General features: G+C 39.8%; 1 protein-coding gene across 8 annotated transcripts in view; it reads left to right on the top strand.

Moving 5' to 3' along the window:
- Window positions 1-26,393, top strand: part of ARFGEF3 (ARFGEF family member 3) — a 98,967-nt gene that overhangs the window by 41,872 nt on the left and 30,702 nt on the right. For 2 of the 8 annotated variants that reach the window (XM_074818967.1, XM_074818975.1), the window contains 15 exons: window positions 2,114-2,236; window positions 3,800-3,845; window positions 4,867-4,945; window positions 8,251-8,355; window positions 11,066-11,390; window positions 12,794-12,906; window positions 13,654-14,564; window positions 18,136-18,219; window positions 19,381-19,547; window positions 20,786-20,951; window positions 22,364-22,471; window positions 22,720-22,935; window positions 23,192-23,302; window positions 24,681-24,831; window positions 25,391-25,705. In XM_074818967.1, coding sequence (XP_074675068.1) covers window positions 2,114-2,236; window positions 3,800-3,845; window positions 4,867-4,945; window positions 8,251-8,355; window positions 11,066-11,390; window positions 12,794-12,906; window positions 13,654-14,564; window positions 18,136-18,219; window positions 19,381-19,547; window positions 20,786-20,951; window positions 22,364-22,471; window positions 22,720-22,935; window positions 23,192-23,302; window positions 24,681-24,831; window positions 25,391-25,705 — 3,020 coding nt within the window. The remainder of the gene's footprint in view (window positions 1-2,113; window positions 2,237-3,799; window positions 3,846-4,866; window positions 4,946-8,250; window positions 8,356-11,065; window positions 11,391-12,793; window positions 12,907-13,653; window positions 14,565-18,135; window positions 18,220-19,380; window positions 19,548-20,785; window positions 20,952-22,363; window positions 22,472-22,719; window positions 22,936-23,191; window positions 23,303-24,680; window positions 24,832-25,390; window positions 25,706-26,393) is intronic. The other 6 variants (XM_074818969.1, XM_074818968.1, XM_074818974.1 and 3 more) reach the window with 6 other exon arrangements.

The raw sequence follows: 26,393 nt of genomic DNA, 5'->3' as shown, positions 1-26,393 counted from the left end.
ACCTCAAGAGAATGATCTCAGCAGCACTAGAATGGTTTGACCTCTGTGAAGGACTGTACATGGTTAACAGGCTTTAGGGTTTTTTGTCCACTAGAATTCGGGTGATAGCTGAATGATGGGCAGAGTTGGTCCAGGCCTTCTTTTAACTTACAAGACCATCTTTACTGACTGATTGATCTCAATCTAAATAAAATCCTTTATTTATTTGGGGGGATCTTGGAATCTTGAAAAAGGGCAACAAGAATGAGATATGCTGTCAGTTCGGTCCCTTATATCCTGCAAATGTGTACAACCGTAACCTGTTCTAGTGTACTGTCAAAAGAGGTAATCAGTCTCAATTTGTCACTTGCATAGTGTTTCTAGCATAAGATAACAAGTGATATATGTACACTTGAAAAGCTCTGGAATGCCCTCTCACAGTGTAGTTGGGAAATAAGGGAAAATAAGGCAAGAGCCGTAATTAAGTAGCTTCCATATGTGATGTCTTAGATCACTCACTTAAGATATAGTTTGTATCCAAGAAATTGTTTTCTTGTGCTTGTGGCTTTATTGAAATGATGAGATGTGAGGTTGCCGAAAGTGAGAAGATCAGAAGGGTTTTAGGAACATACCTATATTGTTTTCCACTCTAACAAATGCAGAAGTGTGCCAGCAACATGTTCATCTTAAACTTCCTAGCCTCGAGCCCACAGCTTTTCTTTCTTAGTCAATGGAATAGCTTGGTTTCATTTCAGTAGGAGTTAGGAACAATCAAGAGTCTTATCCACGTGCCCATGTCAATACTGATTAGCCTGTGTAATCAGATCACTTTAATTTTTCCCTCATAAAACTCACCCTATAAAAATGGCTTTACATCATATAATATCCTTCTCATTCAAAAACATACACCAGATGTGTTTATGTATACTCCTCATGCATATCATTTATCCTATATGTTTATATTTTTTAAAAAAAAAATTCACAGCTAGCTTGCTCTATATTCATGATTCTTCTCACTAGCTATAAATCTGAGTGGTGGCGGACTAAAAACACAAAGACTGAAAAGTATGTGGACAGTCATTTACAGTCATTTACGTTGTTTTGTTTTTTGTTTTTTGTTTTTTTTTTTTTTTACTGTCATTGTTAATGATAAAGCTCAATGTAGGCCAAAGGACCAAAACTGCTTCTTTGGATCACAGTGAGAAGATTGTATTGTACAGTTTTGTCGCAAACCCACTCAGCTCCATCAAGACTGTTACCCACTTATTAGTTACTGTGCAGTAATTACAGTGGTTACTACAGTTACAGCAGCTCTTACAGAGACCAACACCTCCCACAGAAAATCTGATCAAGGATAGAAACTACATTTTGCAGTGTGCTTTCCCCAGGATCCTAGCGGCATTATTCTTTGGCAGCTATCTGTGTAGCATCATCTGGGGCAAAAGTCAAGCACAACTCTGGTCACAGCAGTGTCAAACAACTGCCAGCAGCTGAGCATGGAGTTGGGAACTGAATGATCCATCAGGATTCTTCTGTTGCTACTTTGGCTCCCATGGGATCTCTGAGCTGAGGAGCCCTCGGCTTGATTGCCAGTTATTAAAAGGCAATCATTTGTGTTATTTACGGTAAAGCACTGTTGTATTTTCTGTATTAGGAAAGGCCTTCAAAGGCTTTCAGATGTGTTGCAGTATGTAATAATTAATTATAGAAAAAGTGGCAAATACCTATAAAACAGAAGCAACAACCTTAACAAATTAGAGGGTATTTACATTGTAGATACAGACTTGCAGAGTGATAGTTACAGTAAGTGTCTAGAAATGAACAATCAAAGCAGCATTTAGTGAATTATCTACAAAGCAAGGCAAGTGCCAACATCACATGGATTTGACAGGAGACTTTGCCAATTTTGCCCTACCATTCCTGCAGCTGTGAGACTGATGAATTGCATGCTGCGTCTAGATGCTACTTACTCAGTTTTCCATATTGCTGAAAACTTCTAATGTGCTAATAAAGCAATGTGAAATAGTAGGGAAGGCTGACTATCTGCATGTGAGAGACCTTGGTATCCTCCTAAAATGTGTTCCTGGTAAGTTACAGTTCATATCTATGTACTGCTGTCTTGTTTCCTCATCAGGTTTGCATTGAGACATATGTATCTAGCTGTCACCAGCGGAGCATTAACACCGCTGTGCGGGCAACCCTCAGCCAAATGTTGAGTGACTTGACTTTACAGTTACGACAAAAGCAAGAAAACATGGTGAGCCTTCTGGCGTCAACAAATGGTTCCATGTCCATGGCTGCGTACCTTTTTGTTGCTCTGAATGCAGTGTATTGTACTGGCTTGTTGTGCCTTATGGCTTTTATTTGACACTTCCACAATTTTGTTTAAAAGATTTTTTTGGCTCTGACTCTGTGCCTGCCTCAGAGCAGTCTATCGGAAACGCAGCTCTCACATTGTCAGCTCTACTTGGCTGATTTTTTTTTTTTTCTCCTTCCATTAATCAAAAGAGCCTTTGTTCTGATGTCAGGCTGCCTTGGCCTTTTCCATTCTTTATTTTGTTCGCTTGTTTTCCTAAGGTTCACTGAAATCCTTTTGCTAAAAGTTTTTGCATGACAAATATTTACATAAACAAAACAAATTCTCAACTAAGAAAAGTGTAATTCAGTTTTTTCTTCTACTTTTTTACAGAAGATAATTTAAGCTCATGAAATTCTTTGCTTAGTTGTTAGCAAAAAAATAAATTCTATTTATTGCATTATTAAAATTCACGAGAGCTGTTTGAATGAAATCCCAGCACATTGTCAGCAAAACTGTAAATGTTTTGGGCATATGTGAAAGTACATTGGCTTCTTACCTTTGTTCGTGCTGCTTTGTATATTATCATATTATCAAAAAAGCACTATTTGTAAAAGTAAGTTTCTATTTATTAGGAAACTTTAAGGACTTTAGTTGCACAGATTATTTTCTTTATATCTGTTTTGGGTTAAGACAATCACTTCTATTTTGGATTAGTAGACTAGATTACTTTTATCCTAATGAGCAACTGCAGAACAGAATTAATCGGTTTATTTAAACTTATCTTCTGTTTGCACTAAGTAGGTTCATTTTACTAACCAAAACATTCACAAAAAAATCCAAACGAAACCAACCAAACAAAAAACCACCAAAAAACCCCAGTAGTTTTAAAAATTCAGTTTGGGTATGAAAGCTGAATGTTGTTAGTTCTGTTCTTAGCTGAGGAGTAGGTAAAAGCATATGAGAGCTGCATTTAGTTCTAGCAGTTGGTTGTTGATGCTTGAGAGAAGAATTTGGTTTGACCCCTTTTTTGCACTGATAGGAAGAATCCTATCCCGCAGCTGAGCCAAATGATGTAAGAGGTCATTTCCATTTCCTGACTGCCATTAATTGTGTTGGCACTGTAACATTAACAATGATAATGTGATAAACTCTCTAATACTCAATTGATTTTGGTTTCCAAGTAGTTTGTGAAATCTAGACTATCCTTTCCTCTCAGTTGTTTTCAATGACTTACATGTCTAGTTATTACTGAGTTGTTTTAAGTGTAGGATGTCCCTTAAGGACTTAGAGATCCTAGTTCAGCTCAATGAGATGTGAATTCTTTAAATCTAAACAACTGTTTAAACAGATCTTAAGGAATTTTTGAAAATGTTTTGCAAAAACTTCACTTAAACCTAACAAACAAAACCCCAAACAGATAGAAGACATAGAGTTGTTAAGAAAGCTCTGCTGTTAAAGTATTGCTTCTACATTTTTTTTTCTCCCCTTTGCACCAATTACACCACCTTTGTCTTTCCTCAGCAGACAATTGAAAACCATGAGACCTTGCAGAAATTCAAGAATCAAGGTATTTGTAACACCTTTTAGTGGCTCCTTCCAATCCAGCTTTTTTATTCTTCACTGTCCTTTCATCAGCACAGTACTGTTTGATGTCACAGGAATTGCATCTTCAGGATTTCTTACCTTCTCCATAGCTAGATGTTCTTAGTGTTACCTGTGGTAAGAAATGAGACAGCCCTGTTAGCTCCTGATATTTTCAATCATGTCTTCATTTGGACTATGGTAACGGCATTGCACTCAACATAGTAATAAATGATTGTTTCAAGGTGCTAACTTCTGTAATTAAGGAGTTTCAGTGCTCTGGAGAAAGTTTTAGTAAGTCGCTTTACTTCCTAAATTGAAACAGATTCATGAAGTAGGACATGGAATCTGGAAATGATTGTGTTATTGTATTTCAGCCCAGAGACATGGTTTATAAAATGTCAGCTTTTGAAAGTGCATCACTAGCAAAGGTCTGTTCACACTTGCCAAATTATTATTTTACAAGAGAATTTTTTTCCTACTCCTGTTCTGGCTTAACTTCCAACACCTTGTCTGACAGGTAAAAAATAATCCCTGCTTTTGACCTTCTTACCAGATGTCTGCAGGAGAACTTGTGTGGATGGAGGCTAAAATCTTTGAAGTACACAAGCATCCTCTTCTAAGATCAGAACCTGATCAGACATCAGAAGCTGTGTAGCAGAGACAAACTGCAGGGAGAGATACAGAAATTTTAGCTGCCATGTAGAAGTACTGGAGCCAGTAATTTTTTATTATTTATTTGTATACTTATTTCATTATCTGAATTGAATTTCAGCTAACCTTCTGTAAATGCACGTAAGCAATCAATGCTCTCTTCAGATTTAATAATACTGCTTTTTCATTGTATGGAGATCACTTTGCAGTCTAGGACTTTTCCTACTGCATCTTCTCTATGAATTTTGGCAGCCCTGCTCATTGTTTAAAAGCTCTGACCAGCTCTGAAAGTGAATTGAGGTTGCAATCTAGCTGCACATATGTAATGCCTCTGATCTTTGTCCTTTTTGGAGGTACTTCAGCTGAGTCTCTTTGTGATGATGTTGTATCTGTCCTCACTGTGCTCTGTGAGAAGCTCCAGGCTGTCATAAAGTGAGTTATTTCAGTTTATAATTTGAATTTATTACCTGGAGATTGAGAGTTTTGCTGATACATGTGATTGTACTAGTAGTTCTGGAATTATGGAGCAAAACTGTGCTTAAATGAAGTGTTTATTAGAGGAAGTATTGTTCATGATGCATTAATTCAATCCTCACTTGAGATGAGAAGCTAATTTGCCTTCTTTGTGCACTGTTCAGCTTTAAAAGAGCTTCCAGTAAATCTAATCTATAAGTAACTTCCATATAGCAGCAAAATACTTGTCAAAGGAGATTTCTTTTCTGGCTTGAAAGCATCCATTGTAGAGAGAACAACAATTACAGGAGACATGGAAAAACCTAAGAGAAACAACATGCAGAATAAATTAGTATGTCCTCCTTAGAAAGGCAGCATTCATCTAGTTGAGATAATTTGTGTTACTAAAGCATTCCTTAAATTTAGGAATATCATACGCTACCTACTTTGAAATGCATGAGCCTAACTTTCAAAATGCAGTTATTATGGGCAGCAATAGGGTGTTACACTGCATTAAAATACTAGTCTCTTGTTGGCCACTACTGTAAGAGTAAATACTTACTCATGAGTTAAAAATTACTTCCTGTGGCATTCTAGCATGGACTTAATAGACTAAAGGTCTATTAAGAAATGAGCCAAAAAAAGCCTTAAGTGTTAAAGAGGTGACCAACCAAAAGCAATGCAAACATTATACAGTTATTTAGAAAAATAGAAATATAGAAATAATTTCAAAGTTTTAAGGGAAAAACAGGTTCTCACTTGACAACATTGTTTCTGTATCAGTAAAATAAGATTTAACTTGCTACTACTGCCAGTTGCATATGGCCTGAGTGATAGCAAAAAAGCCAGTCTGAAGCTATTTTCAATGTAGCATAACGTTGTCTCTTTGGTTGGCCTGTGTGTCTCTGGAAGTAGCCTGTGGTGAACTCGGGGAAATGGGAGATAAACCAAAGAAACATGCATCGGTACTTCCTTTTATATGCTCTACCATTTTCGGGAAACCTATGCTTAGGAACTACTGGAGCTGAAGACAGCACGGACATCTTCATGTGCAGTTCTTCTATAGACTTCCCTCCCATGAGTGTCTCTAATTACAGCAAGATTTGAAAGGGAAGAGTGCCTTACTTAGCATTATTTAATCAGTGTCAGCATTTGGGAAAACAAAAGCATGTTTCTGAATCTTCTAAATAAACTTTTCTTTTTTTTAGTTGTGTGCATAGTTACAGGACAGTAAGAAGAGATCTTCAAAAGTGTGTATCTAACAATAGCAAGTGGAAAACCAGCTGAAAGATTCTTTGTATCAGATTTTGCCCACATGTGAAGCTGTAAACAGCTATCATCTGATAAGTATTGTCCACCAAATGATAATCAGTTTGAATTACTGGTTATGAAATATGGAAACTAAACTACCTCACAGGATCTTTCAAAATCACTGAAAGTCTTTTAAAAATTCATCTGCAATCCCAGCTCCTCATAAAACTGTACTGAATTAGAACAGATTGACGCTTGCTGTAGATAATGTACAATAAGAAATTCAGAGGACTTAAAAATACTTACTAAACCATGGTTTACTTCATGCTTGTAATTGTGTACCTAGACTGTTAGGATCTGTAATTATGAGCAAAGCATAGTAAAGGATTCTAATTGAAACTGAGGAAAATAAATTTAATTAGCATGGCTTGTTAAAGAACTAACTCCATGAATGAAAAGCTGTTATTTCTTTCAAGGCCAATTTTTGTATCTCCTTCAAAACACTTTGTTGGCAGCAACTTAACTTTCTAACCTCCAGGTCAGTGAAATGAGGTTTAGTATGCTATACTGCCTGTTGTAATTTCTTAGTATGAAGATTACTTTAATTCCTCCTTCTAAATTTCAAGCTTTTTAGAATTTGGTTTTGAGGGAGGTACAGCTATGAGTGATGAGGATGAGTTCAGGGAGGTGATTTTTATTCTCAGGACCACTGGTGACTTTGGTGACTGTGGAATTTGTGGCAGCAGTGATATGAACACACCAGCTATGCTGAGGTGTGCAGGAGTGCAATATTCATTTTTTACCTACAGGAAAACAATTTGTTAGCAAGAGGCATCAGAGCAATCAAGAGTGCAGGGATGCCCTGTGCATGCCCATGCAAGTGTGAACTGCAAGATGTTGATGATCTGCATTAAGACACATTGTAAGAAAAGCTATTGGGAAAGAAGACAAATGTACCTGGAACGTGTGGTATTTCCAGATAGGTGTGGACTGTTGTGAGGAGAAGGCTATCACCTCTAAAATATGTAACCAGCCAGTAGTCTTAAACTCTCCATAGCATAGACTTCGAAATCTAGCTTTGAGCCTTGGGATTCCCTATTTTCTGCATGACATGTGAAATAGGTACTGTTCTACTTGGGTGAAAGTTCATCTATGTGAACAAAAGGAATTCAGGCAGTGACAGAGAGCAGACATTTCTCATTTCTTAATTTCAATTAAGATAAATCAATTCTTTACAGCTTCCTTTACCTACCATCATACATCAAAAAATACATTCCTCCAGCTCTCATCTCAGACCAAAAAAGAACGATTAAATCCTAGTTTTCTTAGGAGTGAATCCAGAATGTGGGTGCAGTTGGCCTGGGGAGCTCCTTTTGTAAGGCAGACCTCAGCCTTACTTGTCTCCTGAATTCTGCAGCTAATTCTGAGAGTAGGTACAAGCCCGTTGCACATTACAAGTGTATCAATTCCAGATGTCCATAGGATCTTGCATGTTCTTTCTCATGAAGCTCACTTTGTGTTTATGGTTTTGACAGAGTAATTGACAAGGCCCTGAAAGGTAGCCATGTCATCATGTAACTTTCTGCCTGTAGACCTTGACTTTTGACAGTTGTAGCTGTCACCAAGAAAAGAGAAAAAATAACCAGAAGAGAGCAGCCTAAATGCCCGTCAGATGGCCTGAAGAAACTATCCAATAGACAAAAATCTTCTGGTTGTCTTCTTTTCCTCTGTTTAAGGGCTCCTTCCTCCTCAAGGTTTTGGATTGAATTTGAATAATTATTTCTGTTTTCTTCTTCCTCTTTTTTCACATAGTTTTTTTTTTTTTTTTAAGGTAGCAGATCACTGCATGTGATCAGTACAAAATAAATGGGATGATAAATGTGATCATACCATTGTAAATCCATGGGAAGTAGCAAAATAAATCACTGCTGTAAAATGTGGTATAATTTTCAAGTGGACTAATGTAGTTATTTTAGAAAATTAAATAATCTTTGTTTTAATGTGATGTGAATGGCATCTTTTCTCTTTGCCAGTGACAATCGGCAACTTCAACTTCTTTACTTGGAGTGCATCCTCTCCATGTTAAACAGCTCCTCTCCCAGCATGCATCAGCACAAAGGATTCACTGATCTAATATGGTGAGTACACCTGAAGACTAGTGCAAATATTCTGTTTGTAAGTATAAAAGGATCTTCTCCCCCAGCCATGCAAACAAACCTGTAATAAATCTCCAGATGTGAGCAGAGCTTGCTGATAACCTACTATCAGTTCATTTTGTACCTCATATAAGGTTGGTAGGACCTCATGCTCAACTAACACATTAATTCCCTATAGTGAATTATCACTGTAATGAAGTCTAGTGTATTTAGCCAGAACAGAAAATCTCTTATGCTTTCTGCAATAGTTTGAATTCATGTGCAGCATTAAACACACAAATGTCCTGCTTACAGTAGGAGGGTGCTATAGAGACTCTGACTGGTCTGATGCAGTAATACAGGAAGATAAGCAAAATTAATGTCAGATGGTGTGCTGGTGACCAGAAATGCTTATGACCTGCATTGTATAAGGGTTGAGGCTAAATGGTCTTCATGGTGCTTCCACTTTATCAAGAAACCCTCTTTTTAATACATTTCACCAGAAAGGCTTGACGTCTTCAGTGTTCATATCTACCTCTTAATTGTTTGATATCATCACCTCAGAGCACCTGAAATAATACTTTTCCCTCTTCTCTTTGCAGTAGTGCGTTTTTTGTAGCATATAGATAATTGAGTCATAGTGATAAAGCAAGAATGTAACTAATATGCAGTTCCTTGCAGTCTATGCCCGTCCTGTGACCTTGGTGGGTGACTGTGTAAAGAAAAGATACATGTGACAGTTAATGGCAAATGTGTTTCTTGTGCTTTTACCCTGTAATTTTTGAAATGAAAGTGTTTGACTTGGGTCTAGTTCTAAGGATACAACATGTAGAGGTAGCCATAACTTTCCTTGCTCTCCCAGTAAAATCAGTGGCTGCTGGACTGGGAGGTCTTCAGGTTGATAACACTTGGCAGTGTTGCACAGGGACCCTGTGCTGCGACCTCTGGGAGCTCTAATGTAAGAGCAGAGTCCTCTCTTTCATGGCAAACCCTTTTCAGAAGTTTCTGCCCTTGAATTTCACCAACCCTTTGTTTATGCTTATGTGAGTGATTGTGGGGCCATCCTGTAAGCAAGGTCACTGAAATGATCTTGGTAAAAAGAAAACACTTCCTGTTTAAATTTACATAATTTTGATGATCCACTTTATGCTGCAAATCTACAGGTGTTTGTATTTGTAACTGTATCATGAGGGCAAGCTTTCAGGGCTTCTTAACCTGCGTTGCTGCCAAGGAATATGCATCCTCCAACTACATACCTAAGGTGAAGTGGAAAAAAAAAACACTAGGAAGACATGAAACAGTTTAAACTGCAAACATCATTTTGAGTATATATTTCAGTATAAGTACATACTGATCCATTAACTGTGTAGCAAAGTTGTGAACCAAACTAATAGCTGTCTTTGTTCTTTAAGGAGCTGTTGCCTACATGCACACAACTTTCTCTCTGGCTGGCACTTTGTAGTCAGTTCTCAACAGAAGATAAAGAAGGGAGCAGACAGAGATTTAGCTCTGTTCTTCTGACAGTGTTCTCTATAGTTTGATACAGAAGCACTTTGATGGGAGTAAGATATGTGGGGAATATGTTGCTGTTGCAACCTGTGATTACGCCTGCTTCGAGGCAAGCTTATTTCTTAAGCAGTGAATTGATATGTTTTGAAGTGTACTGGATTGGAGAAAGAAATGGAATATGCAGACTCAAAGTCATTATCTGATGTCTGATTAAAAGCTGTTTTTCTTTCTGTGACTTCAGGAAGCTGAGCTGTTTTAGCAAGCATGTTAAGAGAAGCAATGAAAGTTCTGGACTGCGTAAAAATCTTGAGAAAACAAGATGTACTTACCTATGAAGATGTGTTACTTTTTATGCTGAATCACTACTTGTCATTGGGTTCTTGCTCCAGGCACCAGCTTGAACCTCTGAGACATGTGGGTGAAAATCAGGTTTGGGGCAGCATTCTCATGCAGCACTTGGCTTTTTAAATTAGGGAATGCAGACTGAAGTAAAATGTCAAGTGCATGAGTGCAAAGCTGAAATAACAGCTAATGAAGCAAAGTGCTCAGTTGATTTTGGCTCTGGTTCCACAGAAAAGTGATCTGCTAGTGTGGAATCACTTAACTCACGTGTTCATGCGGAAAGACTGTTGAAGGGGACAGTGGTTTTAGTGTGTAGTGGCATATGAGAAATTACAGTGCACACTTTGAGTTACTGTAGAGGGCTTTAATTATGTTCTCAAAAGGCAGCAAAACAGAAGCTCACAACTAAGGGTGCTTACCAAAATACATGCATGTGCAGCTCGGTGATGGAACATCAGGCCTTGTAGTTAACATAGATTGGTTTCTGTTTGGTCAGGCTTTTTTAAGTTGGACTGAAGAAGAAACACTTAGCAGTAGAAACCTAGAATTTCTACCTTGCAATAGATTGCACCAATGAAAGAGGAGGCATGCTATCCTGTAAAGGACAGCATTGTGCAGCAACATGAACTTGCAAAATCAGTACCATGTTTATAAAGCACCCAAAAGTATTTCCATATGTACTAACATGCTGATGCTTGGGAGATGAAAAAAGCCTGGCATTATTTGTTATTCTATCTAACCACTGCTGTTGACTGATCATTAAAACAAGAGTGTGTATCTCATTTAACCACGGGCTATTTTCAATCTGTTCCTGTGAGATTATTTTTTTCCAGTTACCATCTGCTGCTTTTCTCTTTCTCAGGAAGCAACTGTGTCCAGCCCTAGTAGTAATCCTGGGAAATCCAATCCATGACAAAACTATCACCTCTGCCCACAGCAGCATCTGCCTTGAGGCTGATTCACCTTCCCCTGGGATCTCTGATCATGGCCGGGGTTCAGGTTGTTCCTCCACAGCACCTGCCCTTAGTGGGCCTGTTGCACGGACCATATATTATATTGCAGCAGAACTGGTTCGACTAGTGGGGTCAGTGGAATCCATGAAGCCTGTGCTGCAGTCTCTCTATCACCGGATATTGCTTTACCCACCACCTCAGCACCGAGTAGAAGCCATCAAAATTATGAAAGAGGTAGGATAATCACATGTGCAAATCCAGGCATATAAAGCAAAATGTTTGTTTAACAGTAAATGTTGCTGATACGTGCATACAGTCCATTCCATACCTTAGCACTAAGGATGCTGAAATCACCCTTTCTGAGCACAGCTATTACATCAAAGACACTCTGACATATTTTTAGTTTTACAAAGTCGTAATAGCTGTATTTATCTCCATAATGCAAGCTGCTATGGCAACTCCATCAGTGTTCATGCTGTGGTACTGCATGGAGCAGATCTTCTCACTGAGTCATGACTGCTCTTTTGGGTGAGATACAGTATAATGATGCAGTTCTCAACTTCTTTGGCATCTTTCCCCACTCTCTGCTCTTGCTAGAAGGAGACATTCATCCTCACAGTGTAGGATTCCAGGCATTAAGGTGAATATGGGCTTTGATTACATGCCAGGTTTTTGAAATACAGTTTCTTTGAGCTTTATTAGAATAGCCATAAGGAAGCTGCTAATGTCTTAAATGGCCATGTCAAGACCAGTCCATTCTGGCCTCTTGCCCAGTGCCTCTGTCAGCACTAGAACTGGAGCACTGGGAGATGACTTTGAGCAGCAGCTGAAACCATGGGCTCTTCCATTTCACATATGTGGCTTTCTTCTCATGTTGTGGAACATGAAGCGACTTATGTAATTAGTAGGAACAGTGGTCTTTCAGAGGATTTTTGTTCTAGCTTGTGCATACCTGGCTGTTCTATGTCTGAAGATGTCTCCTAACACCACACAGCCACCCACTGGGTGGTTGTCTGAACTGGCGGTTATGCTGGCACTTGTCTTCCTCTAATTTTAAACAATAGAAAGATGACAACTGAAGTTTTAGGAAAAGCTCAGTCTAATTTTGTTTCCAGCAGGGAGTATCTTTCCTCTTTCTGCTTATTAATATGGGCTTGTTTGTAAAGCCTTCTCCTTGTATTACCTGGTGGGCATTAACAGGACCTCACCCCACAGGTTGAGTCAGAAGGAATCACTTTGCCTATCCTTGCATGACTCCATCATTTTGTAACTGGATGACTGAAGAGAAAGGCTCCCTTTGGTATATAATGTAATGCAAGATACTTGCTCTATATTTAGACATAAAGACTGTCTTGTGTACAGTATCAGTTGAAACCTATTCAGTCAAAAATGTAAAGCACTGCAGAACATTCTATTTGTGATTTCTGTCCAATATTCTGCTTTTCTCTATCTGCTTTTCTGCCTTTAAAAAGAGGTGGCTTTAATAAGTAGAACATCAGCGTGCTGTTTTCCTTTGCTGTGAGAAATTACAGTACTGCTACCTCAGGTTCCAGGGCTTGATAGAACTATGACTCATTTATTGTGTTTAAATAATGCTTAGATAATCCTCTAGTAACTTCGGTTTCCTTTCCTTTCAGATACTTGGCAGTCCTCGGCAGCTTTGTGATTTGGCAGGGCCCTGCTGTTCTGAGTCAGAATCCAGGAAGAGGTCTATTTCTAAAAGGAAGTCCCATTTGGATCTTCTCAAGCTGTACGCTTTGTTTCCTCCTTTAGCCTCTTTTCTCTTAAGCCTGTGCACACAGGACACTTAAACAGTTGTACCTTCAGAAGCATACCCAAATACAAGCCAGGGTACCTCTCTGGTTAAATAAGCTGTGAAAACGGCAGAGGTGTAAAGGGTCTTACTGGTTTGTCATCAGTCTGGGCCTGCTTGTAAAGGCATAGATAACTACCTTGTGGAGTTTGCCAGAATACCCAAATATGTTGGTTTACAGCTGGAAATTCTTGGGTTTGGGTCCCTAAACTTGCAATGAAATAACTGTGTGCTTATTTAGAAGTACGTTTCCAAGATGAAGTCAAAGGAGATAATCGAAAATTTAAACATTGTCAGATTGTGCAAGAAGGATTCTCAATTCCTATAAAGATCATATCTTGTACATAAGATAATTTTCAGGACACAGATGGCTTTAAATTTAGCTTCAGTTGGGTGTTGATGGTTTTTTTTCAGTGTAAGTGCTTGCCTGTAAGGGAAAACACGCTGTGCATGCTGGTACAAATGCATGGTAACTGTTTCTCTGGTTAAGACTCCCTTTACAGAAAGACCATGTCCACGTGGGAGACTTAGTGATTTGTTCTAATACTAGTTGTCTTTCTCAGGAGTAGTCTTACAGGATTTTTCACTTATTTTTTTCCTGGCTATGGAGGGATGGTGTTGGATGATAGTGACATGCTCACTGTATGTGCTGCATCACTTAAATTAACTCTGTTTTTATTGTAGTATCATGGACGGGATGACAGAAGCATGCATCAAAGGTGGTATTGAAGCATGTTATGCTTCAGTGTCCTGTGTCTTTGCCCTGCTTGGAGCATTAGATGAGCTGAGCCAAGGGAGGGGTCTCAGTGAAGAGCAGATCCAGCTGCTGCTCCGGCGCTTAGAAGAATTGAAGGATGGGACCGAGACGAGCAGGGACTCCATGGAGATCAATGATGCCGACTTTAGGTGGCAGAGGCGCATCCTGTCCTCAGAAAATCCTGCCTGGGAATCAGGAAATGAGAAAAGTCCTGATATTAGCATTAGCGTTACCACAGACACTGGTCAGACCACTTTGGAAGGGGATATGGGACAGACAACTCCAGAGGATAATCCAGAAAGTCAAAAAAACTCACTGCCATCTCCAGCTGGACATGAAAGCAAAGAGATTCATTATAGAGAACCAGAGTCAGAAACCATCGACCAGCCAGACGTCGTTCAGAGAAGCCACACCATAGTCTATCCAGATATAACTAACTTCTTATCAGTTGATTGCAAGACCCGGTCCTATGGATCCAGATACAGCGAAAGTAACTTCAGTGTAGATGACCAGGACCTTTCTAGGACTGAGTTTGATTCATGTGATCAGTATTCCATGGCAGCAGAGAAGGACTCGGGCAGGTCAGATGTCTCAGATATAGGCTCTGACAATTGCTCCCTGGCTGATGAGGAGCAGACACCACGGGATTGTCCAGGTCACAGATCCTTACGTACTGCTGCTCTCTCTCTGAAATTGCTGAAAAACCAAGAAGCAGACCAGCACAGTGCACGGCTGTTTATCCAGTCACTTGAAGCTCTTCTTCCTCGGCTTATAGCTCTTCCCAGCATAGAGGAGGTGGATGGAGCACTGCAGAGCTTCTCTTCAACATTCTGCTCAGGTTTGCAAGCAAATATTTACTGTCTCACCAGCATGCACGCTGTGACAGCACTGTACGCAGATTCTCTTGTAGGATTTCATCTTCAGAGAACATACCCAGAATAAGGAGGTTTGTGCTTTACAAAGCACATTCCTCCACAGCAGCACACTTCATTTAGGGCAAAGCAAATTGAATATGCAGGCACTGATTCAAAGGGAGGTCAATCCATTGACTCTTAACAGGCTCTGGATTATGTCCTCAGTCAACAGAGAAATCAAATTTTCTGTAGTAAGATACCTCTTCACAGATTTGTGAAGATCTATTGAGAAGATTTGCACACGCTGTCATTAAAGAGAGGTTGGGCTTGCCCCTTAGCATGAAAGGGGTGTGGGGAGGACCATCACCTGTTTTGAAAGAGATTTAAGTAGCTTAGTACATCACTGCATTACTGTTAGTAATGCCAGCTTTGCAAAGAAGGTGGTAAAAATTCCACAGCAGAAAACTCTTGAGAGGATAAGAAAAGAGGAGCAACTCTCTTCTTCACTTTTGTTTTTCTTAATACTGCTGTCTATCATGACAGGAAATGCAAAGTCCAGACCAAGTGAAAAATAGTTAAAGATCTTGCCTTTTGAGAGATTAAATACCTGTTCTTTCAGAGGATCTTGACTTGGTCAATCAAACAAAAAAACACCATGCAAAGGCTAATTTGTCCTGTTGATAGTATATTTAAGATGTGTATATATATATTTTTTAGAAGGGTTTCTTTTTTCTGACAGTGGCCAAAGTGGAAATGTTTGTTAAAACATATTTCTCTGTTTCTTTAACTTAATTCACCACAATTGCCTTTCCTATTGCTCCTCTCCTAATCATTGCTTCATTCATTTGTGCTCTCTCATACACATTAAACTCATACAGAGTCAGAAGGGATGCCTCCCATCATTATACAGCATAGTTTAGATATGAAGCTGGGTGAATAAGCTGATATTCCTGATATCCTGTTTAAATGGTGCCCAAATAAGCCCTATGTCAGCAAAATGGTAGATCACATTCTTAAGAAACGTTGGCCATGTTATATCACAGAAGGGAGATACCTTAAACAGGACATTAGTATTAATTACATTCCTAATTGAGGTGCTCAGAAGCACAATGGATTTATTTTTCCTGAAAAAGAATGATCTTGAAGTTATGCCAAAAGACCAGGACTAGAACTTTAGCTCAAACTTTGTGCACCTGTTCTCTCGTGCATGGATGCATATACCACTTCTTTTCTCTTTTGTCTGTCAAATCCTTTAGAACGTTTTAAAGTGTTGGAAGAGGTAGATGTAGCAGACTTTCATATTTTAAAGCTAAATGCAGCTTTTGTTGTCATTCAGTATGATTAATACAGTGAGAAAGAGGGAAGAATATAACTCAATTTCTGCATTAAGTCCATAATTCCTGGTTTGTACATCTGTCTTAAAAAGATACCTAGTCTTGAACTTAAACTGTTGAGAAAGGCCTTTCATTTTCCTAAGAAAGCCACCCCCATGGCTAAATCTGTACATAAAAGTGTACACTATGTTTCCAGTCAGACTTGGTGAAGTATTCTTGGAAGGTGCCACTCAGTAAGGGATCATGGAAAAATATAGTAGCAAGTTACTGTATTAAAATAGCTTGGAAGAGGTAACCTGGTGTTTTCATAGAGCCGTGGCTGTTACAGAGTTGTAACTTTCTGCTGTCCCAAGATCTGTGCAGTTCATGTTTCAGTTGGATACCTGGAATGAGACTCAATCCAGTTGAAACAGTCCCTTAACATGTACCTCAGATCTTAAGCAAAAGTCCATCAGTCCTCCTGAGGTGAGGACTTGTGTTCCTGTGCAGGTTTGAAGACCTGTGGAGAGAGAGACTTACTAAAGTTGAAACATGTGTCTGGTGGTAGGAACTTCCCCTGGAGAGCTTCTGAGACACCAGTCTGATCTGCCTCTATAGGCAACATGTGAGTCCTTGCTTCAGGACTCCTTTGTTAGCACCAACAATTCAAGGCACAAATTAGGTGATGAAGTTAGAGGAACTGGTCATATTCATTGTATGTACAACATTTATTAATGTGTAATTCCTGAATAATACATTAGGAAATTTGAGTATTGGTTAAGATCCAAGTTGATAAGAGACAGGTGCGGTTCTGAGACCAGCCAGTACAGAAGCAGTATTTTTATGTTTCTGAGAGACCTTATTTAACTGCTTTGCTTCATTTAGCAATTTTTCTTACACTTTGGGGGAAAAATACATTAGCTACAATTTAGTAGTCTTTCCTACAGGTTAGGTTCTTAAATAGCATTGTAATATTATTATGTTATCATAGGATTGAAAAGCAAATGAAAGGAGGTAGGAATTTGAGGCACTAGTATGGGAGTATAAGCATGGAAAAAGTGAAGTCAGCTAAGCAAAGTTATAGTGAAATTAAGATTTGGAAGTCAGTTGGTTAAAATCCTTCCTAAGCTACAGTTTTCATCTTTCCTCAGAAAGTTCCTCCTTGTTGCTAGATCAAACCAATGCCAAAAAATTCGTTAGTGACACCAAAGTGTGATATCTATCTTAAAAAATACTGAATTATCTAAAAATTCTCAACGTTATCTTGACTTGTACAAAACATTGTTTGCATTTTTTCAGGACCTCCTTTTACCTGGCCGATTTAAATGACCTATTGTCTCTGTTAAGACAGTGTGTGAACTTCATTGTTTATTATAGCTGGCAGATTTTTATAATTAAAGTTGATGATCAGTATTCTCTTAATTCAGACATAACTATTCTCATGAACCATAGTGTCAAGGCATTAATTCTAAAAGTTGCGTGCCATTGTGTGAATAATCATAGCAAACATTTTTAGCACCTCCTTTCAGTTTTGATTCCATAGCTTTTAGCAGCAAGGTTTTTATGTTGGTAAGCATCATTGCAAGTTTATGCATCAGCTAATCTTCTGCTTTTGTGACCTCAGCATCTCCAAATTCAGTAGTTTATTATGTTTTAGAGGAAATTAAGGACCATATTTTTCCCAAACGCTTTTGGGTGCTCAAATACATACCGACTATGTAGTAGCTACTTTTATGTGCAGTTATACGCATTCCTTTTTAATTGCAGTCCTGTGTAGGGTGTTGCATAATTTTTAAAATACTTTAATGCAAAATAAAGTGGGCTTTTTTTTTTTACCTACCTCTCTGCCTTGATTTTTTTATTACTCTAGCAGATGCTAGACCCTGAGGTACATATTTAGAACAGATAAGGCATCAAATCAATATATTCTGGCTACATCAATATCATGATCCTCCATCCAACAAAGTGTTAAGATGCATCTTTGCCTTCAGTGATGAAGGAGTCACTGGAGCTACTCACAGGCTACTTTCAAGCACATGGTTGCAGTTTTGGTGCTAGATAAAGATTCTCTGTTAACGTTCACCACAAGAAATCTACTCCAAGCACGTGCCAACCCATGTGGGTATGGTTTGTGGCCAGCCCTATCACCTCTTTTCCACAAAGGTTGCTCCCTTGAACAGCTATTCATTTTTTAGACCCACCCTGGAACAGTTACTCTCTTTCTAAATCCGCCCTCAAACAGTTACTCACCTTATCCACGCCCCCAAAGTGACGACAGTGGAAAGTCCGAGAAGGCAGCAGCACAGAACTTTCAAACCCTCACGAGGCAAGAAAAACATTTGCTTCTTTTCTGTGTGTGGATTTTTTTTTTTTTAATGTTAATGGTTTGTTGTATTTTGTCTAAGAAGAGTTATGAGCTTTATGGTGGGAGGAATATATTCACAGTAAACCACTGCAGCAGTTAACAAATGACACAGCTTTGCTTCATCATGTAACTAACCTTGGAAGCTGTTTTTTGTTTCATTTCAAACATTCCTCTAGGATAAAGCTTACTCCTTAATCTTCCACAACTGACATTATATGAATGGATTTCACAGTTGATGTGAAAACCATGAAATATTGTGGGTCATATGGGGGTGTCTAATAATTCTGTTTTTTTCGTGGCTCAAACTACAGATCATGGGGATTCAATTAGGTATTGCTCATACTTGATTTATGTTTTTCTACCAGTAGGTCAGCTAATTCAGGAAAATGTATGTGTCATCCGTCCTACCTGGGAAGAAGAGATTGTGCCACTGGGCATGGTTGTAGGTTGTTGTTTCATACAAATAGTGTTTTCAGGAGTACTGAGCACTTACAAGTGGCTTTTGGGTCTGACAGAGCTGCAAGTGCTCAGCTATCTGGAAAGCAGGTCTTGTATGAACTAAACAGGGCTTGGAATTCCAGCCAGCTTGGCCCCAAATATTTGTCCCCACACCTCTAGGCAATGGAGAGAATGATGTTCCTGCAAGGTGCTGAGCACTCCAGTCTCCATCCAACAACTCATTTAGGCAGGACAGATTTACTAGGGAGTTAAAAGGGCTGTCACCCTCCTTTGGTGCAGTGTATGCTCAGTTAAGTATGCAGGCTTTGCCTCTGCTCCTTCCCACCTCACCTTTCCAGTTAGCATTGCAGATGTTTCCTGCCCTTTGCTTTGTACCTGACAGTCATCCCAATGAGTGTTGGTGCTCCTTGTGTATTTCAGATTTAGCTTGTTGCTTTGCTGGACTGTGACTGGAGTGTTCAGTTTGCCTTGCAGCGCTGCATTCTAGATGGACTACTTATTTTTCTATTACTTATTCTAGTACATTTAGTAGAGTAATTTCTACTGATGATTCATTAACTGTTCTAGCAATCTGTTGCTGCTGAAATGCTAGGGTTAGTTTCTGATTTTTTTTCCAGGCAAAATCTGTGTAAAATGTGAGAGCTCACATGGTGTTTTTGTTAGGTATGATGCACTCACCAGGATTTGAGGGAAACCTAAATTTCAGCTTCCAGACTCTGATGAATGCAGACAGTCTCTACATGGTCTCACATTACACTCTGCTGCTCAACCTAAAATTGGCCAACTCGGATTACTACAGAAAGAAGCCTGCCCAAGCCCCTGTGTTGCTGGTGAGTTGGAGAATACGGGAAAGCTGTTAAAAAAAGCAAATTTGTTTTGCTTCCTTTCACATAAAACAGCCCACGCGTAAAGCCTTCAGGCTGCTTGCTAAGTGGAGGAATAATAATTGCAAATGAAGCATTCTCCTAGCTGCTTATGAATCTTGCATGATAAATGTCACGCATCTGAATTACACAGCTTCTCTGTAATTTTGGGGGGGAACGAATGCTGCTTACTGATTATCGTTAAAGTAGCAGTCATTTTGATGGATACTCTATCTTCAGAACAGATCTTCATTAGTATCATGTGATACAGTAAGTACTGGTTGTTCATGTTATCAAGGGACATACCTTCTTCATCTTGTAACTACTTTTGAGCATAATGACAAATTTCTTGCTTAATACTTGATTTGTATTTGCACAGATGAAGACATGAGAAGTTAGAGTGAAAAATATGAACTGATAATTTCTGTGGCACCTGAGATTCCTCAGCTTCTTGGTCTTTTTAAAAATTATTTCGAAGGCTGCAGGAGCTATAAAACATGAATCTAGGTTTTTCAACTAAATTGCCTGAGAGAAGACATTTCAGAGTTTTCCTAAAAATAAAAAAAAATTTCCTAAAACCAAAAAAATTCTGCCAGAGTGTACCATTATTGCTGAGCTTCCCGTGGAAGAGAATTTATATTCTAGAATAAGTCCTCAAAACCACATGTGTTTTAACATCATCATCAGTTCTGTTATGTTCTTCAGCAGCTGTGAGAGCAAGTCTGTGACTCGTAACCTTCTCTAGGGACAGCACTGTGCACGACAGGTCTGAGCATGGACCTAAGTATTGTTGAAAGTAGTTCAGATATCTAATTGGACCCCAGTTCATCTATGGTGACTGTTCAGTGCAGAAGGGCCTGATTGCTGGACAGGCAGTATTAGGTGCCACAACTTCTTGTTGTTGGAATTGAGATCCTACCCCTACCTCGTGGAAATAATGAGAGATCAGCACATCCCATTGTCACTGTGCAAGAACTGTCATTATGATTTGCATCTTGCATGAACTGCAATAAGAGAAGGGAAAGCTCTTTGTTCATGTAATTCTCCACTGTAGAGACACATCGCAATCCGTGGTTAATTATTGGTTTTGCATAACTTCATTTCTACTCCTGCATTCCTTTACACTCAGGAGTAGATCTATGGGCTGAGACTCATGCTGTAGAGCTTACTGTTGTCTTACATCTGGCTTTTATGGTTCTCTGCAGAAGGAGTTCATGAAGCAGGTCCAGTCCAGTGGAGTGTTGATGGTATTTTCCCAGGCCTGGGTTGAAGAACTGTACCACCAGGTACTAGAAAGGAACATGCTGGGGGAAGCTGGATACTGGGGAAGCCCTGAAGAGCACAGCCTTCCACTTATCACCATGCTGACGGGTCAGTACTATGTTATGGTGGCAAGGCTGACTTCCAAACACATGTCTGAAACAAGCTACAACAACATACTGCTTCATTCATTGCGTTACATACAGAACAGCATATCATCATGCAACACATGGTGTTTCATGAAATTACTGGTAGAGAAGGAACCAGACTTAACCGTGGCAGGTACTTAAGTGTTTGTTTTGAATCAGACAGAAAGCTTTTGAAGCATGTGTTTAAAAACAAACCATCCTGGGAGACAGGGAGGGTAGGTTTGTTCACTGAACCAAAACATCTTTTAATTCTGTCAGCTTTAGTTCTGGTAGACTTGGTACCTGTTAATGATAAGTGGTAAGGCTGCCATTTCAGTGTGCCTGTGGCGCAGAACAAATATAAATAGTGGTGTCTGATCCTGAAGACTTCCACAGATTGTGCTCCCCTCGGTTCAGATTTGTGCTATGCCAGGAATATGCCAAGTGGCACTAGAGAAAAGCTGAAAACCTGGAGCACCTCTAACAAATGCTTAAAAATAATCCTTAGCTTCATTTGAGGAAAAAAATCAAATTGTATCAGCTGAAAGGCAGCAGGATGTCTGTGATACTGTATTGATATAATCTCTGTCTGTTCACTGTCTGCTTAAATATGTATACTGTATTGATTACAGAGAAGTAATTAAAACAGTGTATGCAGGGAGAACACTGGCTTTAGCTGAACCATTAACTAGTAATCAAAGGGCACTGCTCTGCAAGTTTTTTGCTGATTCTATTGAGCTCGGTGTTGCTTTTAGCTATTGAGCTGGGAAGCTGAAAGAAGCACTTTAGAAAAACAGTAGCCTTGAAGTATGTGAAGAAGAGACAGACAGACAGGGACTACTAGAAAGGAAATCAACCTGCCGTCCCTAACATTAAACTCTCTGTGAGAAACTGGCCTTTTGTTGTGTTGGAGAAAGGGTTGTATTTCTTTTGTTGAGATTGAACCTACGTGGGTTTACTAAAAATTGCATTTAGGACATAGGATCCCAGTGCATCCTGAGGACTCAGACTAAGGTCTGGAAACATCTAGATACAGGATTTAGCAAGATTTGAAAGGTTATACTAAGAAACGTGGGAAGTTCTGAACTGTATGAAATACCATGAAATCTTTGCCTGAGAGTTCTTTTGACAACTTGGCAGGGGGGATAGGAGGCTTTTGAGAGTGGGATATTTCCCTTCTTCAAGAAAACATTGGTTATACTGGGCAAAGCATAAGATGCCACAGCTCGTGCTTATGCCAAGGCTTCAGAAGGGTGCCAGAAAAAAGCAACTAAAAAGCATACCTGAGAAGTCAGGAGTGCTAGTACTTATTTGAACAAAGAGCCAGTAGGAGATGCTTTCTTTATACCATCTGTGTGTCAAATAGTAATCTGTTGGTTTTTAATGTTCTGGCAGACATTGATGGCTTGGGAAGCAGTGCGATTGGTGGCCAATTGATGGCATCTGCTTCAGCTCAATCTCCTCTTTCCCAAAACCGGAAGACAGATGATTCTGTTGTTGCAGGTATTAAGACTGTATTATATGCACAAGTGTATCTATCAGCAGTGGATTGTTATATACCATAAGCATATTCAGATAAATTGTGTTTTAGGACAACAATTTAAGGGTTGAGGGAAGTACGTCAGTACATCCTATGTGTGAATTGGTAGTCCAGTATGCAGAGGACAAATATGACTTGTTTTTTACCCTTGATGATAAAGCTGCTGTTGTGCCATTTTCCAGTAGTAGTAGTAATGCATTTCTCATTACAGGAGTTGCCTTTGCCCGATACCTTTTAATCGGCTGTTGGAAGAACTTGATTGACACTTTGTCCACACCACTGACTGGCCGCATGGCAGGCAGCTCCAAGGGGCTGGCTTTCATCTTGGGAGCAGAAGGAGCCAAGGAGCAGAACCAAAAGGAGAAGGACTCCATCTGTGTGAGCCTGGATGGACTGAGGAGGGCAGCCCGGCTGAGCTGTGCTTTAGGTACTGCTGCATGTGGGATCATGGCAGACTAATAAAATAGGATGGTAACTTTCCTTAAAGGATTTTGTGAGAGAGAAAAGCAGCATCTTGTTCCAGTCTTGGATGGGAACCTGGACTGTAGGACTCCCCATAGAGTGCACCTGCCCTACAGCATAGACGTATCCAGCCAACTTTCTTTGACACAGCCTGTTGTTGAGGTTGCATGGGACTGGGGAGGAAGTGCTGGTTAAACAGTAATTGTGTTGTTGCCTTACAGGAGTTGCTGCTAACTGTGCATCTGCTCTTGCCCAAATGGCTGCTGCCTCCTGTGTCCAAGAAGAGAAAGAGGAAAAAGAAATCCAAGAGCCCAGTGATACTATAGCTCAAGGTTGCTATGTGATTAAATTACCTACCTTATCTCATATTGCCTGCAAAGATGCAACTGGAAAGTATTTTGCTACACACAGAACAAGGACAGAGGGCGGTGCCACTACTGTGCACCACTCACTTGTGTGCATATGGGATGTATATCTAGAGGCTTCAGTACATGTCCTGCTGTCCTAGGTTCTTAACATTATGTCATAATGGTTATATTTTATATGGAACTGAAATTATAGTGGAACAACAGGTAAGTAAACAGCATTTTTGAAATGTGCACTTTTTAAGCCCTGCAATTCTAGTGCAACAGGGCATCAGAGAAACAATGTCTTTTTAATGTGTTGGGTGGTAATATAAGCTGAGTTCGCATCCCTGCCTTGCATATACATCCTTGGTTGTCTTTTGTCATCATCACATATTTAAAACTGTTCCTGAATCATGTTAAATGAAGATGGAATAAAAAAAAATGATGTATTTATAACATGTAAAAGGTTCTGCATCTTCATACCACTACTTCAAACCCAGTGGAAGTCAGTAAAGTCAATTGTTGTCTCCAGTGGCTGTATGGAGAAGTACATAAAATATGTCTGATGACATCTGATTTCTAATGGCAAGAAGCCCATATCAAAACACAATGTTGCACAAATGACTCTGCTTAGCACTTAAATTTGGTGTCTCAGTAGAGAAAACAAAACTGAATAGGCCTGAGCACAAACTAGCTTTTGTCCACCCTGCTAGGTATGACTGAAATGAATTGGCCAGGCCACGCTGAAGCAAAGAGGGGGCATTAGAGGTGGCCAGAGGCCAACAGATCTGTTCTGTGAAAGCTTGTAAAGCTTCAAAATTTGTTTCCATTCCAATGCAGAAAAGCTCTTCAGAGATTCTCAGGAAAAAGAATGAGGTCCAAATGCTTGTAATTCAGATCAGGATTAGTTTTGCTTTGACAAGAGTATCCATTAACAAAGCTCTTCGGTGAAACTTTTGTATGGAAATAGATGTGAAATCTGCAAACTGTTTTTTTTTCCTGTAGCAAAGGAGATTTTGGTAAAAATAAATGAATATCCAGCCAGCCAGCTCCAAAGAGAAGCATGTAATATCACTGCCAGTCTGCATCTGTTCTGTGGGCAACAAGATGTGAATTTGGGGGTGGAGTGTCAATCTGGCATTGATTGTTGTCATGCATATAAGATCAATCAAAAGGGATTTAATTTTAAAACTGCCTTATGTTTATTAGGAAGAAATTCGTTTCTCTAATTTGTCTTTTGTCTAAAATCCATGATCTTTTATAGCTTTCAGACTGTATACCTTTGCCATCACCCTATATACAAACCAGTGTTTGTTTAAAAGCTGGAGAAGCTAATGGGTTTCTTTTATTTTTCATGCTGCAGTGAAACAGAAAGTGGAGCAGAAACTGGAGCAGATGGGGAAAGTGCAGGGAGTCTGCCTGCATACTGCTCATGTTTTGTGTATGGACGCAGTCCTTAACGTGGGCCTGGAGATGGGAAGCCACAATCAGGACTGTTGGCCTCACGTGTTCAGGTACTCACCAGCTTTTCCAAAAGAAACAGAATTTGTACCATGTTGCCTGAAAGTAATGGACTGAGAAAAACTTTACACGCTCTGGGAGTGTTCTGCAGAAACAGTATCAGAGTGAATTGCCTGTATCTGTAAGAGAAAAGCTAGTGCTGTTTTCCACCTCTATTCAGAGAGAAAATCAACGCTTAGAAACTTCAAAATGGGCTTTTCAGGCACCTCCACTAAACTGTTTGCTATCTAGACTCATGGGAGGCCAAAGGATGTAAGAAGATGGGTTATCTATATGTAGTCTGAGAGTTAGAGATTTTCTACAGTTTGAGGAAAATGCCCTGTGCATCATATCTGATTCAGATGTAGAAATCAGTGCCTGCAAATTGGTTTCCATGTAAGCTGGCTTCTCACAGTGATGGGGCCGTGAGGCAGCTGAGAGCTGTATGCACACTATCCTGACTCATCTCTGGAGTACAGACCCAAATGTTTCTTCAGTGAACCTGGTGATTAGTGGGGGGAGTTGTTGTTTGGGGGTTTTCATTCATCTTTTGCTTCTCCTGTTTGTTCTCAGGGTCTGTGAGTACATCAGCACACTGGAGCACACCCACTTCAGTGATGGTGCTTCTCAGCCCTCCCTTACCATCACCCAGTCACAGCAGGCACCTGGAGGGCTGCACCCAGACTCTGAGCCTGGGGAGTCTCCCCAGGCATTGACCCCTGAGCAGGAGACCACCCTCAGCAACAATCCTGTCATTCAGCCAGTTTCTATACAAGAACTCATCAAGGAGAGCAGTAAGGGCAGAGCTTTTGACTTCCGTGGAGGCAGCCTGCTGTGCGGGACCAGTGCTGCCAAGGCTGTTCTCACACTCTCCACACAAGCTGACAGGTAAAAGCAGCGCTGTCAGGAACCAAAATCCTTGTTCCCTAAACAGGACCAAAATGGATATTTTTGTGGTGCAATGGGGCCCAATCTCTCTCTGTTGCAGCTACTTGCTTTGGTTGAGTTTCACAAGAGCTGCAGGTGCGTCACAACCAGCAGTTCCTAAAAGCCCTGGTTTTCTGCATCTCTGCAGTACCTGCCCTGCAGGTACTGGGCTGAGTATGTCTGTGCACAACAGTGAATATGCCAAGTAAATCAAATGCATCCTGAGAGTGGTGGATTTATTGCTTGCATGTAAATTAATCAGTGGTGTTCATTAAAGCAGACAAAATAAGTAGGTGTCTTGTCCTGACAGGAAGGGACTGAGTGACAAAACCATTATCAATTAGAAAGCAGCTGCTTCTGTTAGGACTGTGTGGACAGCTTGTCAGCCCTCCCAAGCATGTCCAGAGGAGAAAGGGCCACCAATCATGGTCACAGAATGGCTAGGTTAAGTGTCCCTACAACACCATCTGCAGACTGATGTTGCACACTGTTTCATTATTTCTGTTATTCTTTTGGCAGCCCAGGCTAGAGTTGAAAGTTTCCTGGGTTTGGGTGATTCTAATAACCTTTCTTCTCCAGCTAACACTTTACATTCTTGATCTCTGCCCATAGGAGGGTGTTATTTGTAAATTCAGGGGAAAAAGTAATG

The sequence above is a fragment of the Strix aluco genome, chromosome 3 (genome assembly GCF_031877795.1).
Source record: "Strix aluco isolate bStrAlu1 chromosome 3, bStrAlu1.hap1, whole genome shotgun sequence".
In the NCBI taxonomy this organism is placed as follows: domain Eukaryota; kingdom Metazoa; phylum Chordata; class Aves; order Strigiformes; family Strigidae; genus Strix; species Strix aluco.
This window is presented reverse-complemented; position numbering and strand designations above follow the sequence as displayed.